Below are 15547 nucleotides of genomic sequence, written 5' to 3'. Positions count from 1 at the left end.
GGAAGCAGCAGTCAAGAGATCAGATGACTTATTGCATTAGGCAAATCTGCTGCACAGGAACATTTTAAAGTGTTGAGGCAAGTCTTAGTTGACAAATAATTTTCCAAACTTAATTACTTTGGCATTCTAGAGAATTGGTATTTTGCTGTCTTATGAGATAATGCATAAGACAGGGTGGGGATGCCATGAAGAAGTTGAGGGTAAATAGCTTCTAGGATGCCATTCTATTAGAGCACTGAAATGTTTTGTAGGTCTGAGAATTTTTATTTTGTGTTAATTAAGAGCTCCTGGTGTGGTGCTGTGGGCTAATGCATTAGACTACAAAGTTGTTTGAACTGCAAGGTCAGTGATGCAAGCTCACCAGCTGGTTGCTGGAAACCCTATACAGAGCAGCTATGGGTCAGAATTGACTCGATGGCAATTCACAGCAACAACATGAGATTTATACATTTTTAATATCAAATATATGAATATCAATCAGTTTCACTATATATTTATTGATATTTAGAAAATATTAATGAATTGTTGCTAGAGGGCACAAACACATTAAAGTGTTAACAAGTACAACTGAGTAACATTCCAAAATTTAGTAGACTAAAGCAGTAATTTATTACTTACGATGTTTCTATATGTTCATGAGTTCTTCTGCCATTTTGCCTAGTTCGCTTGAATGGGTGCAGACTCTATCAGAGGTCGACTAGTCCTGTTGTGGTGCTGTAGAATAAATACTGGACCACAAAGTAGGTCAGCAGTTCAAACTCACCAGGACTCTGAGGGATCTCAGAAACCCTATATACGGTCGCTATGAGTTGGAACTGACTCGACTACACTTCACAGCAACAATGTGGTGGTGGTGGTTATGTGCCGTGAAGTCGGTTCTGACTCATACTGACCCTGCACAGGGTTTCTGAGGCAGGAAATCTTTATGGAAGCAGAAACCCTCATCTTTATCCCACGAAACAGCTGGTAGTTTCGAACTGCTGATCTTGAGGTGCGTAGCCCGATTCAATTCGTAACCACTGTGCTACCAGAGCTCCTGTAACAGCAACAATAGAATGGCCAAGAAAAATCCAAAATGGCCTCAATCACATTGGAATTAGTTGGTGCTGCCAACTGACTAAGAGCTCTGTTGGAGTTTTTTGCTAAACACCTCATTTTTCTTCTTCCTCTTTGTCTCTCTTCTTCCCGTCTCTCCCTTTCTCAGGTTATGCTGCTTTACACAGATGCTCTTTCACTATCTTACAGAAATTACACAACAACTTTCAGCAGCTGCTGGGAGAGCTGATTACAGACAGCTCACAGTTGAATTCTCTCTGAGAATATCTTTAATTCTAAAGTAACTGCTCATCCAAAGTTATGCACACTCCTTAGAGACTAGGTTAGGTGCCCTCAAGTTAATTTTGATACATAGTGACCCTATGCACAACAGATCAAAACACTGCCATGTTCTGCACCATTTTCACAATTGTTATGTTTGAGCCATTGTTGCTGCCAAGGCTGTTGAGGGTCTTTCTCTTTTTTGCTGCTCTCAACTTTTCCAAGCATGATATCCTTCTCCAAAGACAATCCCTTCTGATAATATATCCAAAGTATGAGAGACAAAGTCTCACCATCCTCATTTCTAAGAAGCTTTCTGACTATACTTCTTCCAAGACAGAATTGTTTGTTCTTCTGATAGCCCATGGCACTTTGAATATTCTTTGAAAACACAATAATTCAGGCATTGATTCATCTGTGGTTTTCCTGACTCATCATCCAACTGTAACATGCATTCACGGTAACTGGAAATTCTATGGTTTGGGTCGGGTGGACCTGAGACCTCAAACCGACAGCTTCTTAATTCTTTAAAGAGATCTTTTGCAGCAGATTTGCCTAATGCAAGAAACATTTGATTTCTTGACTGCTGCTTCCATTAGTGTTAATTGTGGAACTCAGTAAAATCAAGTCTTTGACCATTACTCCATTTATCATGATGTTATTTATTGGCCCAGTGGTGAGGATTTTTGTTTTCTTTACACTAAGGTGTAACCCATACTGAAGGCTGTTGTTTTTGATTTTCATCAGTTAAATATTTTATGTTCAATTTGCTTCTATCAAGCGAGGTTGTATCATCTGCATATTGCAGATTGTTAATAAATCTTCCTCCAATCGTCATGCTATTCTTCTTCATATAATCCAACTTCTCAGACTATTTGTTCAGCACACAGATTAAATACGTATTTTGAAGGGATTTAGCCTTGACACATACACCTTTACTGATTTTACACCATTCAATATTCCCTTGTTCTGTTCTAATGACTGCCTCTTGTTCTATGTACAGGTTCCTCATAAGCACATTGAAGTGTTCTGAAATACCCATTTTTTCCCAATGTTACCCATAGTTTGTGAGGATTTACAAAGTCAAAAGCCTTTGTATCGTCAATAAAGCACAAGTAAACATCTTTCTAATATTTTCTGCTTTCAGTCAAGAGCCACCTAATGTCAAAATGATATACCTAGTTCTACACTATCTTCTTAATCCAGCTTGAATTTCTGGATGTTACCTGTCAATGTACTATTGTAACTATGTTTGAATTATCTTTGGAAAAAAATTCACCTGCATGTAATTATAATTATATTGTTCAACAATTTTCACTTTCTGTTGGATTAGCTTTCTTTGTAATGGGCACAAATATGGATCTCTTCCAATTGGTTGTTCAAGTAGTTTCTTCCAAATTTTTTCACATAGATGAGTGAGCTACTCCAATGTTACACCAGTTTGTTGAATTCCATTTGTATTCCATTCGTTCTGTTTAGCTTCTCTGTGCTCAAGAACAAGTCTCAGAATATTTTCTGACTTACATTTTGTCTTTTTTTTTTTCCTTTCCTGTTTTTTTAATGACTTTTTTCTTTCTTCATGTATGATGTTCTTGATGGCACCCTACAACTTTCTGCTCTTAATTCATTAGTGTGTACTGCATCAAATCTGTTCAATGTTCTCTAAATTCAGGTAGAATGTATTCAAGGTCATATTTTAGCTCTCATGCACTTGTTTTAATTTTCTTTAGCTTCAGCCTGAACTTGCATATGAGCAATTTATCATCTGTTTCATAGTGTGCCTTAATCTTGTTTTGGCATATGATATTGAGCTTTTCCACCATGTCTTACCACAGATGTAGTCCGTTTGATTCCTGTGCATGCTATCTGGTGAGATCCTTATAATCACCTTTCATTTTGTTTATAAAGGATATTTGAATAAGTCTTTCATCTTACAAAACTCTGTCATGCAATCTCCAGCATTACTTCTATAACCATAGACACATTTTCCTAGATTTGTACTTTGTACATTCTATGTTCGGATTATTAATGATGTTTACAGTTCTTTCTTCTCATTTTGAATTGTGCTCCATAAGCAAATGAGGGTTCCAAAATCTTTGCTTCATTCATGTCATTATGGTCAACTTTGAGAAGGCAGCTCTTCTCCAGTTGTATTTTGAATGCCTTCCAACCAGAAGAGGTCATCTTTTAGCATTATATATCTGACAATGTTTCACTTTGTGAAAAGCATAGTCATATGCTTTTCTGTAGCTAATCATTCAGAAGCAGTCTTTCCTTCTTTCTGGTGTGTTTTAGTCTATAAGCTCCGCTGAAACCGATCATCATAGTTGACCCTGCTGGTATTTAAAATACCAGTGACAAAGCTTCCAGCATCACAGCAACACACAAGTCACCACTAAGGCAAACTGACAGATATATGGCAGTGCACATCTAATGTCTTTTCAGTGAAGGGATATAGAGGTTTGGCCCCTTTGCCTTAACTCAGAACACTGTTGAAAGGCCATCTCACCAAAGTTTCTCATAGCATGATGGTTCTGCCTCTCCCTCTGCCCAATCCTTCTTCTCGGTTATCGTGACAGGTTTTATTTTGAGAGCAATCCTCCCCAAAAACATCTTGTACGCATGCCAGTAATTGTCATCTCAATCTGACTCCAGGAACTTGAAATAAGACATGCTTTATCCATTTTTAAAGTCAGTTTCATTTCATTCAGTTAAAAATCAAACAAACAAAAAAAACAACTTTGTCCTGGAATGAAAATTCTGTATATTTTCTACAAAAATTCTTAACATAGACTGAAAAGTCCTCATTTTATTAATATCCATATCATACGGATCCTGTACAGGGTCTAGCATGCAACATGGTTTTCATCAATGTCAGTAAAAATGTGATGGGTGAATGTTTATAAGGATTTTGATAATGATATAAGGTAATTGACAGAAAATATGTACAGAATGTGTTTACAGAGATTCTTTATAAGACTCATAGAAATAGATGTTTAGGAGTACTAAAATTAATCATTTTCAACAGTTAGAAGCAATATGGGCAAAATTGGGAAAAATAAGGGTTCCTAAACTACATATTAAGGAATCAGTTTTCTCATTTGTAAAGGGAGCTTGGATTAGAAAAATATTAAAGAAAGCAGTATTTAACAACCATCGACTTTGTTCCAAGCTAAACCTTCATACCTGAGTGGTAGATACTATTATTCTGATTTTACAGATAAGACTGAGGAAAAGAGGTCAAATAAATTGTCAAGATTACATTGCTAATGATATCCAGAACCAGATTTGAAACACAATTGTTAGGACTATGTACTGAACCAGATATGGTAGATAAGCATAGCTAGCCTCTTTTGTTGAATGTGAATTAACTCTAGAGGTGGGTCAGAAACAAACATCATAAGTTTATATTCAGGAGATATAGATTTCATTAAAAAGGAGGGTCTTGAAATTTCTGTATATTTAAGTAAGGAAAACTAGAATTTTAGAAACAAAAAATTTTAACCTAAACTCTAGTTTTTTCTATACCCTTATTTTACTCTCTACTTGAAACATGAAAAATCCTTCTCAGAAATAAAATATTATTTTTGTGACTCAAGAGTAAACCAGGATCATCAGCCACAATTCAAATCATTGTTCACTGGCCCATTCTTCCATGACTTAGTCAAGGAGGCCAATCTAAATCCCCAAGTGCTCATTTTGTCTGGTATGTTTCTCATTTTGTTATATCCAGTCCAGGAAAGACTTCTGAAGCTATATACAGCATGATAGTTATCCATAGCAATCTTTTTTCTTATGCAAGAAATAGTACTATGATGCAAACAAACAGAACCACTAGTCATATTTTGTCATAGAGCTTGTCATACCTTCAGGAATTTAGGGATTATGTGAATGAGTCTCATCCAGAGGCAAGCAGGAAAGTCTGGTCAAAAACAGGTCATTTATTTTATACTGAAAATTGATTGGATTGAGGCAGTAACATAGGACAGGTTTCATTTTATTTATTTTTTTATTGTAAGTGGAGTGAGGGTTTACAGACAAGAGTACCAGTTTTACATTCAACAAATCATGTGCTTTGTTTCATCTCAATGATTATGATATCCTCCAGGCAGCACAGTTATCTGCTTCCTCCCTGTACAAATATCCTCTTTAAAACTCATATATTTGTGGAATATATAACACACACACACACACACACACACACACACACACACATATATATATATATATATATATTCCATTCTTCCTTCCATGCCCATTCACTTGTGTCTCTGTCCATGTTATCTACACACTGCTGTTCCAAGTTTGTATGCAAAACACAATTTGCCTCTATCCTCTTCAACCCTTGCATACCTTCCTCCATCTTTATCTGTCTTCATCATTCTTCTGCCAGCTTTCCTCTTCTTGTAAATAGCCCTTCTCATCACCCAAGTTAACATGTATCTAACCTTTAGCGGGTGAATTACTCTCTAACCCCTTCCACCCCTGGTAACCATAAAAGAGTGTTTCTTTTAATATGAAAACGTTTCATAGAACAAATTTTACAAGACCACTTGTTAAATTACTTTTTCATAGATGAGAAAGTGTTTCACAGTGTTATCAGACTGAAAATAGTGTTAAAGGATTAATCAGGATGGCATAAATTTGTGCTTGACAACTAACATGCTGCTCTTGTTGTTATTAGGTACTGTCCTACTCATAGCGACCCTATGCACACCAGAATTAAACACTGTTTGGTCTTGAGCTTTCGTCACTGTTTTTTGTTTAGTTTGATCCCATGGTTGCTGCCACAGTGACAATGCATCTTGTTGTGGTCTTCCTCTTTTTCAGTGGCCCTCCACTAATACAAGCATGGTATCTTCCAGGAACTGATTCGTACTGAAAACATGCTCTCAAAACAAGAGATCAAGTCTTGCCATCCTTGCTTCTAAGTAGTGTTCTGCCTATAGTTTTTCTAAGGCAGATTTGTTTGTTCTGCTGGCTATACACAGTACTTCCATAAAAACTGATCATTCATACCCACCCAGTGGAGCTGAGATTTGCTTCTATTAAGATGAGAGCCAAGAAAACCCGATGCAACAGTTTGATTCCAGCAATGTTTTTGTTTTTTCAGTAAGGATATAATAAGCCATATGCAGAGATGCATGAGACATATCATGATTTCAGTTTCAGACTACAGCAAGAAAGTAAATCTCACAATAAAATGAACACTTTTTTTTGGCTCTCAATATTTATAAAAGTTATATTTACACTATACAGCAGATTATTAAGTATGTAATAACATTATGAAGCAGTTTGAAATATTGTGAGAATTACCAATATGTGACATAGAAACACAAAGTGCTTTTGAAAAATGAGGCTGATAAAATTGCTTGATGCAGGATTACCACAAACCTTCAATTTGTTAAAAAAAAAAAAAAAAAAAGGTAATATCTGTTAAGCAAATATTGTACAATAAAACAGAGCACAATATAATGAGAAATGCCTCTACCTAAAAGATATTGATTCTTTCTCATATATGCTGCTTACTGAGTTTGCTAGTGATACCTAGTAATAGTTGGAATGGTGAGAAGTGGCCTTCATTGGGGTTCTTCATTGAATAGGTTAGACTCCTGCCATACAGTATAATCCATTATCTTTATATATGGTCAATTGTAGAATGGACTTGGCAACTAGAATTTCAAGGATACTAAAAATAAGGCCTTATTCTATGGTCTGTGAACAAACTAAACATAAAAAATTGTCTTCTTGTAATGAAAATTTTTTGAATGGTAATAAAGAAATAATCAGTTAATGTTCATTTCTTTGGAAAATATAATTTATCACCAAAACTGTCAGCTTGAGGACTAAAGTGCACCTGACCCAAGACATGTTATTTTCAATAACCTCATATGCATGCGAAAGCTGGACAGTGAATAAGGAAGACCATAGAAGAATCGATGCTTTTGAGTTATGGTGTTGGAGGAGAATATTGAAAGTGCCATGGGCTGTCTAAAGAACCAATAGATCCGTTTTGGAAGAAGTGCAGCCAGAGTGCTCCTTGGAGGTCAAGATGGCCAAATTTTGTCTCTCTTACTTCGGACATATTGTCAGGAGGGACCAGTCTCTGGAGAAATATATCATGTTTGGTAAGGTGGAGGGTCAGAGAAAAAGAGGAAAACCCCCAACGAGATGGATTGGCCAAGTGGCAGCATTGATGGACTCAAGCGTGGCAACACTAGTGAGGTTGCTCAGGATCAGGCAGTGTTTCTGCTATGCATAAGGTCATTATGAATCGGTACTGACTTGATGGCACCTAACAACAACAACAATGTGCTGGGAGAAGGGGAATGGTCAGAGAGTCTGCCTCAAGCAAATGGCAGACAAGTTTAAAGGAAGTATGGGAATGATCCACGTGAAAGTGAGGAATAGATATTATAGACTGAGGACATTGCATATACCAGATCTCTTGTGACTAGGAAAGAGAAATGAAAGAAAGTAAAAAAACACAATTTACTCAACACTTACTGTGTGCCAGGTTATTGGTTTTAAGGCACAACCTGACCACCTGAAGGTCAGAATTAATTAGTTAAGACAATCAGTGCCAGGCTTTGGGGATGAAGTAATGGATGAACTTTGGGAGAGTATATTAGAGTAAAAAAAAAAAAAAAAAAAATCTAACAATCATTAATAGTAGAGATATATTTCCTATAATTCAAGTATCTACAAGATGCTAAGGTAACATAAAAATGCAAATCATGCGTTCTGATAGGAGTGTCAAAGAAAACTTCATGAAAGAGGTATTTTTTCAGCCGAGTTCTGAATAATAAATACATTTCCTCCTATTAGTAGAAAAAGATAAGGTCCATCTTGGTAGTTGATGTTAGTTGCCCTAGTTCTTGTTCTGTGCTGTGGAGTTGTTTCCGACTCATAGCGACCCCGTACAGGGTTTCCGAGGCTGAAAATTAGTTGCCCTAGAGTAAGTTCCAATTCTTGGCAACGTACAGGTAACAGAATAAAATGTTTCTTGGTCTTGTATCATCATCATGATTTTTAGTATATTTAAGTTCGTTGATCAGGCTACCGTATAATGCCTTCCAATCTTGAGGGCTCATCTTCTAGCCCTATCTGGAAAATATTCTGCTGTGATACATAGGGCTTCTATTAGTTAATTTTTGGAAGTATACCACTAGGCCTTTATTCCTAGTTTTAATCTGGAAGCTCCACAGACAGCTATCCATCATGGGTGACCTTCCTAGTATTTGAAATACTGTTGGCCTAGCTTTCAGCATCATAGAAATATACTAGTCACCAAAGTATGACAAACTGATTGATGGTTGGCAACTTTCCAGGTAACAACCCCAGCAATTGCAAAGGGATGAGATGATGAAATAATATTTTCAGTTAGGGAACTAGATAACTGAGTGCAGGGAACATGAGGAAGACATGAAACTGAACTAGTATATGTCTAGGAAATAGTGAGTGAGTAAAAGATTTAGGGTAGAGAAATCTTATACTATTTGGGTTTTCTAAAAAAAAAAAACTTCAAAGGCTGCTGGCATTATAGGTACATAACTGGAAGAGGAGTGACCTTGGAGAAATGTTCAACTAATGTCATGTCATTGGGAAATGAGTGCTCAGCTAATGAACTAAAAGATTGGCACTTCAAATCTACCCAGAGAGGCTTGGGAAGAAAAGTCTGGGGATCTACTTCCTAAAGGTCATAGTCTCTGAAAACCCTATGCACCATTGTACTCTAAAACACATGGTTCACCATAAATCGGAATTTTTCTATTATCCAGAATAAAGTGGAGTTCATTTTTTCAAGTAATGCAGAATGAAAAATAAATAAAAACAATATATGGAGAAAACAGCAAGAATGAATATTTAAAATATTTTGTTTTATTCCCAAAGTACAAAGAAAGTGCTATAAACAAATAAGGCATACAATAATAATAAAATGGTACAGTTTTAGTATAGTGAATGTGGTACATACTTAATTCCTAATAACAAAATGGTCCAAGCCTTAAAAAGATATACTATAACCATAACATTTTTTAAAGCACTACAATGTTTGAATTGGAAAACAAAACAATGGATTTATATTAAATTAATCTGAATTTGTTTTTTAAACTTTCAAAGCACAGATCATGGTTAAGAATGCTTTTATTTGTAAAACCATCTAAAATAATGCATTTCCACAAAAACTGGAAATCCAAAATTTACCTATTACCTATATTTTTCAATCTATCCAAACATACATGCACTTAATAGAATTCTAGCACCCCTAATGTTTAATAAATATCATATGAAATCAAATTTTAATGAGTAAATGATGACATTGTGCCATACTAAGAAGACATGAAATGTCTAAAGTTGTAGGAAAAGATTACATTAGTCCTGCTAGAACTTAAAGGGAGTCTTGGTAGCACAGTGGGTTAAGTATTGGACTGCTAACCAAAGGGTTGTCAGTTTGAACCTACCAGTCACCCTGCAGAAGAAAGATGAGGCAGTGTGTGTCTATAAAGCTTTATAGCCTCTGAAACTGTTCTATACTGTCCTATAGGGTCTCTATGCACTGGAATCTACTAAAAGGAAGTGGGTTTGGTTTTGGGGTTTATAAGCATTCAGAAATTCTGAATAAATACATGCATTCTATGCAAATAAATGTAGGCTCTAACCACATTTCTGGAGTCTTGGTGTGGCGCTGTGGGTTAATACGTCAGACTGCAAAGCCGTTTGAACCGCAAAGTTGGTGGTTCAAGCTCACCATTTGCTCCTCGGAAACGCAATCAAGGGTCACTATGGATTGGAACTGACTCAATGGCACTTAACAACAACAACAATAACCATATTTCTAATATAATATAGTTTAAACAGTATCCCAGGTTCAAGCGTAAAGAAGGTCTCCAATATATTCCCCCAATAAACAATACCAAAATAATTATTTCTCATTTAATGAGAGGAGTGAGGATTACAGTTCCTCTCCAACAGCAACATCTAATAAAATACCATTTATATATTAAATCCATAGTTTTTCAGTAATACCATAAGGGTTATATTCTAGACCGCAATAATCACTTTCAGTTTAGGACACTTTGAAAGGCTAACAATCAATGATTCTTTGCTCACAATTTAGTCAATTGCCAAATATTTCAATAGCATAACAAAACAAATAGCAGAACAATATGCTTAATACCTAATAAACTTATTAGAAAGTTGTAGGAACAAACGGTCCGTCTGCTTCCCCTCACCCCAAAGTGGGAAATCACTGAAAAATGACTGATTGGAGAAAGCCAACGCTTGTTTTTTGTCTTCTCTTGGTGAGATATCTCTAGAAGAATGCTCTGCTGAAGACTAGGTAGTTTTTCCAATGCATGGTTCTTTCTCTTAATCGGCGTTCTTTTTTCCACTGTTGAGAAAATAATTCCATCAGTTTAACCAATTTCAACACACTCCTTTCTTGTACCTTTTCAAGGCTCAGAGTTGAAAACATTTGATGAAAAAAATAAAGATCAACAACAACAAACACATGCATAAAAATACATTTCACTAATGAATTCTGCTTAATTGCTTAACAAATAAATGGTCTGCACTATTAAGTTTTTCTGAGACGTTCCTTCTCCTTAACCTTTAATTCTAAACATAGTCTGGAATGTAATAGCCACAACCCATAAGGATCTCGGACAGGTGAAGAGTCTGTGATGCCTACACTCTCCAAAGAAGAGATTTAAAAGAATCGCAAAGATCAAAATGACAGGTACCTGCTCAAAAGTCTTTGAATGACTTTCTTGATCACAGGAGCGTCTGGGTTCAGACACACTTCATTCCCGTTCTTCAGGTAGGCTCTGCAGACAGAAAAAGACATTGTGCTCATGAGCCTCAGGTGTAGAAGACCAGGCTGGGAGACCTTGATCTTGCCAAGGTCACAAAATACGGTAGCATGCAAAGACTTACATTATTTCCACTTTGGGGCACTGCGGGCCAGCGGCTATCACTTTCAGATTACGCATCGTTTTTAGGTGAAACCTATTACTGTATTGCAAACACATGCAGCGCAGCTCTCTCACCACGGTGGCTACAGGACCAGCTGAGACAGAAAGGGATACACCGTTACAGGACTGGTTGCTGAGAGAACTATTTCCCAGCCAACACACTCCCCTACACCCAGGATGCGGAGCCTGGCGGTAAGCTGGGATTTGCATCTCACCTTTGACGAGCGGCTCCGGTGGCGTCAGTAGCAGCAGCAGCAGCAGCACGAGCTGCAGGTACAGGGAGCTAGAAGGCCGGGAGTTGCGTGCAGAGCGGTTGGACCAGAAACTCATTTCGGCGAGAAGAGGGTGCGTGCGGAGGTACAGCGTTTGGAGGCTAGAGGAAAGTTAGAGGAGGCGCAGAGATTTGAGACACTGTGGCTTCCCCGAGTGTTCTGGACTCTCTTTTATCTGCATGTGTCCCCTTCTTCCAGACAGGAAATTCAATCTGGGGGGTTATGGGATATTTGGGAAATTCCCTGCACTGGGGGTGGAGGTGGGGGCGTGGTGATGGGGATAGTGGTACAAGTTAGGCAGTTGCAGGGGAGTAGGGTAGCTGGAAAGAGTTGACTGTACCCACTCTGTGGCAGATGCTGGATCCAAGCCCTCCTGCTACAATTGGATCAGCGGGAGGTGTGGAGCCATCAAGTGGGGACCCCACCCTCACTCACTGCCAGCTAGTGATAATTAGCTTCCTGGGGGGGGAGGGGGGAGGGGGAAGGGAGTCCTGTAGGAAGTGCCTTTTCTCTAAAAAGCTGAAGCCAGATTGCAGGAGGTTTGACTATAGAAACATTTCTGACTGCTCTTAAGCCTTTTATTATTGTTGTATCAGGAAAACATGATAAAAACTGTGTTAACCTTCCTCTCCATTTCACAGGCAGGTCAGTTTAGGTTCCTGACTTTGCTCTATGATTTTCTGTTCTTCAGCCAGCTTTAGAAGCCAAGATAATAAGATGATAGTGTCTCAACTCCCACTTGAAACCCAGGAATGGGCTCCAAAATCGGATCTGCTTACCGAATTTCCTATACTTGTAGTATTGTTCCTGTTGTTTAGTGCCATCGAGTCGATCCCGACCCATAGCTACCCTGTATAGGGTTTCCAAGGAGCAGCTGGTGAGCTTGAACTGCCGACCTTGCAGTTCAAATGGCTTTAGCAAGCATTTATTTGTCAAAGTGGTTAAAATCAAACGTTTCCAAAAACCACCAAGCAAATTGTCCTGCAAAATGCTGTTTTGTTTCCTGCAGTTCACTACGTTATTGAACTGGAAAACTTTGCTTTCTTTTTTAGGAGGTAGGAGGATGAAGCAATGTCAGAGAGCCCCAGCCAACTGTAACTATAACCAGTCAAGCCAGGTGGGTATTTGACCCAATTTGGATCCCTTCTGGGAAGAGTGGTGGTGCAGTGGTTGAGTGCTTGGTTGCTTACTGAAAGAAGGGACAGAGTTTCAACCCACCAACCACTCTGCAAGAGAAAGAAGTGGCAGTCAGCTTCCATAAGGATATACAGTCTTGGAAAATCTAAGGGACACTTCTGCTCTATCCTATGGGGTCATTATGAGTAATGGATTTGGTTTGGTTTGGGGTTTGGTGGGATGTTAATGAGCTTGAGGGATTTGTCCAGAGATTTGGTCTAGGGTTTTGAACCAATTTTACAGCAAGATGGTATTCACTCTGACTTCCCTCAAACAAACTCATTGGGGTAGGGGCAGTGTTCATACACAAGGGCCTGGAATTCAGGTAGCTAATTATTTTTTCACAGACCGAATTGGATTCTAGAATCCTGGTGTAGTGTTGTGGGTTAACGGACCACCAAGTTGGTTTGAGCCACAAGGTTGATGGTTCAAGCTCACCAGCTGATCCTATGGTTGCTATGGGTCAGAACTGACTCGATGGCATTTAACAACAACAAATTGGACTCTGTAAGGTCAGCACTCTAAAGCCACCACCTGCTCTTCAGAAACCCTATATAGGTTTTATATGAGTCAGAACTGACTGGATGATACACAGTAACAGCATTTTAGTCTCAAGTGACCTTAAGCTACCCTCTAAGGTGTGCAGAGTGATATAGCTTTCCTCTTCCTCTCTAGCTCTGGAAAAATTAAAACAATGAGGCTTTCCTGGCAAGGACTTCTCTAACTTCATGGCAGGTATGGAAATAATACTGGAATGGCTCATGGACTCCCTTTCATGAAAATATAACTATATCCTCTTCTAGATGTTTTTCAAGACCCATGTCCTCACAGTTCTTAGCAAAGGAAACCAGTCATGTAAACAAACCCCTTTTTGTCAACTCTCCCACTCATCTTCCTTGGCAAGATATAACTTGCTTTGCTTATAGAAAAGGAAGTGTCATAGATCTTTAAAACTTTTAGTCTGGAAGAAAACTCAAGAGAATCGATTCTCATTTTGTGGGAAGTTTAATGAGAAGTTCTCTGGCCTTCATAGCTTCCTAGTACTACCAGCATCATATCTGAGTCAGCTAATACAATCTTTCATCCTTCTGGGGACTAATGATCTGTGAAAAATGGCCTGTGGGTTTATTAGTTTGACTTTTTTTAGTGTTTAAAACATATCTAAAACCAAAAGATAAGCCTTTTGATGTGAATAAAAAAAAAAAAGCTTTTGGAAATATGACTGAAGATCTTAGGCAATTAAATTAAACTTAACCACAGAGACTAAATCATACTATGAGAAGATATGGGGGGGGGGAAGTTATTGCACTTTTAACCATTTGTGTTTTTTCTGGTGAGTTCCAGTTTTTATTTTGTAAGTGACCACTGACTTAGTTTTGTTGCATAAATGCTAAGATCAGAGAATTGTCATAGGATGAGAGTGCCACTTTTACTCAACATGCCTCACTGGACTTGCACTGTGAGTCAACTCACCAAGGACTCAGGGAAACTTTACCAACTGGCAAGCAAACAATAGAAACTTCCCACCAGAAGTGGATTTTTGAGTTGCCCAACCTATTAGGAAGAAGAGAGTAAAGTAACTTAACCCGACTCTCGTTGAAATAACTGTGGATCATTGCTCAAGTCTAGTTCTTGTCTAGGCAGCTCTGATTTGGTCTCTGTGCAAAGACAGGTAGAAAGGTGAATGCTTCAATTCTCCTGAAATTCAGAATAACAGCACCAAGAACAACAGAAATCTTCAAAAATAATTACTCTTATATCATCAATTTAAAGGAAAGCCTTTTACCATGCCTGAACTATGTCTAGGTAATAGAGAATGGTATTGTATTATTTTTTATCCTAACTACGTAGTGAAACTGTCCACCAAATGATGTCCTGGCAGCCTGAAAGATTTACTATTTGTCAAAAGCAATCTGATTTTAGTCATTATGCAACAGACTAATGTAATAGCAGTGAATATTTTCTTAATGGTTTGCAGCTTCCAAAACACTTCCATGATCATTATCTCTTCTTGAAAGAATATCACACTGATTATTTGAAGTAGATAAGTGAAATTCTTTTTTGCTCATTTTTTTATTCCTGCTAGAGAAAGTAAGGTCAGTGAAAGGGTTATTGATGTTAAATAACATCAAGTTGGTTCCAACTCATAGAGACCCTGTATAGGACTTCTGAAGCTGTAAATCCTTACAGGAATAGATAGCCTCATCTTTCTCACATGGAATGACTGGTGGGCTCCAACTGCTGACTTTGTGGTTAACAGTCCAGGGCTTATCATACATAGCCACCGTAACCCATAGAGAAAGAGTTAAAATGTACAAAATCCAAGATTGGAAGACTCTGGAGAGTCTCCTGCAATAAATTTGTAGTAGTCCCTAGATTATAAACCACATTCCTCACAGTTACTGTCAAACACCCCACGGCTCTCTGTAATATGGTTAACCGCTTTATTTGCATTGCCCAACAACCATATTTTAGACTGTTGAAATCATCCATCAATCCACTCTTGGCCTTTAAGACCACAATTATATAAAACATCATATAAACTTCCAGATTATTCAATTTAAAACAGTCTGCTTTCTAAACCTCTTTGTTAAAGACACAGTTCAAAGTTTTATCTTCTCTACTAAGGCTTTTGTAATCATAGTCAGGTGAAACATTTTTTCTACCTTTGATCTTTGAGCATTTAATGTAATCACAATAATTTCCTCCCAAGGCACGGTTTAATTATTCTTTTATTTTCCATTTTGTCTCCCTCAAATCAGCTATTAAAGAAAGAACAAAAAAGAAAAAAAGGTTGCTTTCAGATTC

General features: G+C 37.7%; 1 protein-coding gene across 1 annotated transcript in view; it reads right to left on the bottom strand.

Moving 5' to 3' along the window:
• CXCL6 (chemokine (C-X-C motif) ligand 6) overlaps nucleotides 1-11621 on the bottom strand; it is a 14167-nt gene extending 2546 nt beyond the window's left edge. Inside the window, exons 1-3 of the mRNA XM_006871591.1 lie at nucleotides 11507-11621; nucleotides 11254-11386; nucleotides 11061-11144 (exon numbers count right to left, since the gene is read on the bottom strand). Coding sequence (XP_006871653.1) covers nucleotides 11061-11144; nucleotides 11254-11386; nucleotides 11507-11621 — 332 coding nt within the window. The remainder of the gene's footprint in view (nucleotides 1-11060; nucleotides 11145-11253; nucleotides 11387-11506) is intronic.
• Between the last annotated feature and the right edge of the window lie 3926 nt (nucleotides 11622-15547).

This window comes from Chrysochloris asiatica, unplaced genomic scaffold (assembly GCF_000296735.1).
Source record: "Chrysochloris asiatica unplaced genomic scaffold, ChrAsi1.0 scaffold00169, whole genome shotgun sequence".
In the NCBI taxonomy this organism is placed as follows: Eukaryota; Metazoa; Chordata; class Mammalia; order Afrosoricida; family Chrysochloridae; genus Chrysochloris; species Chrysochloris asiatica.
Note: the sequence above shows the minus strand (reverse complement) of the source record. Positions and strands in the feature narration are given on the sequence as shown.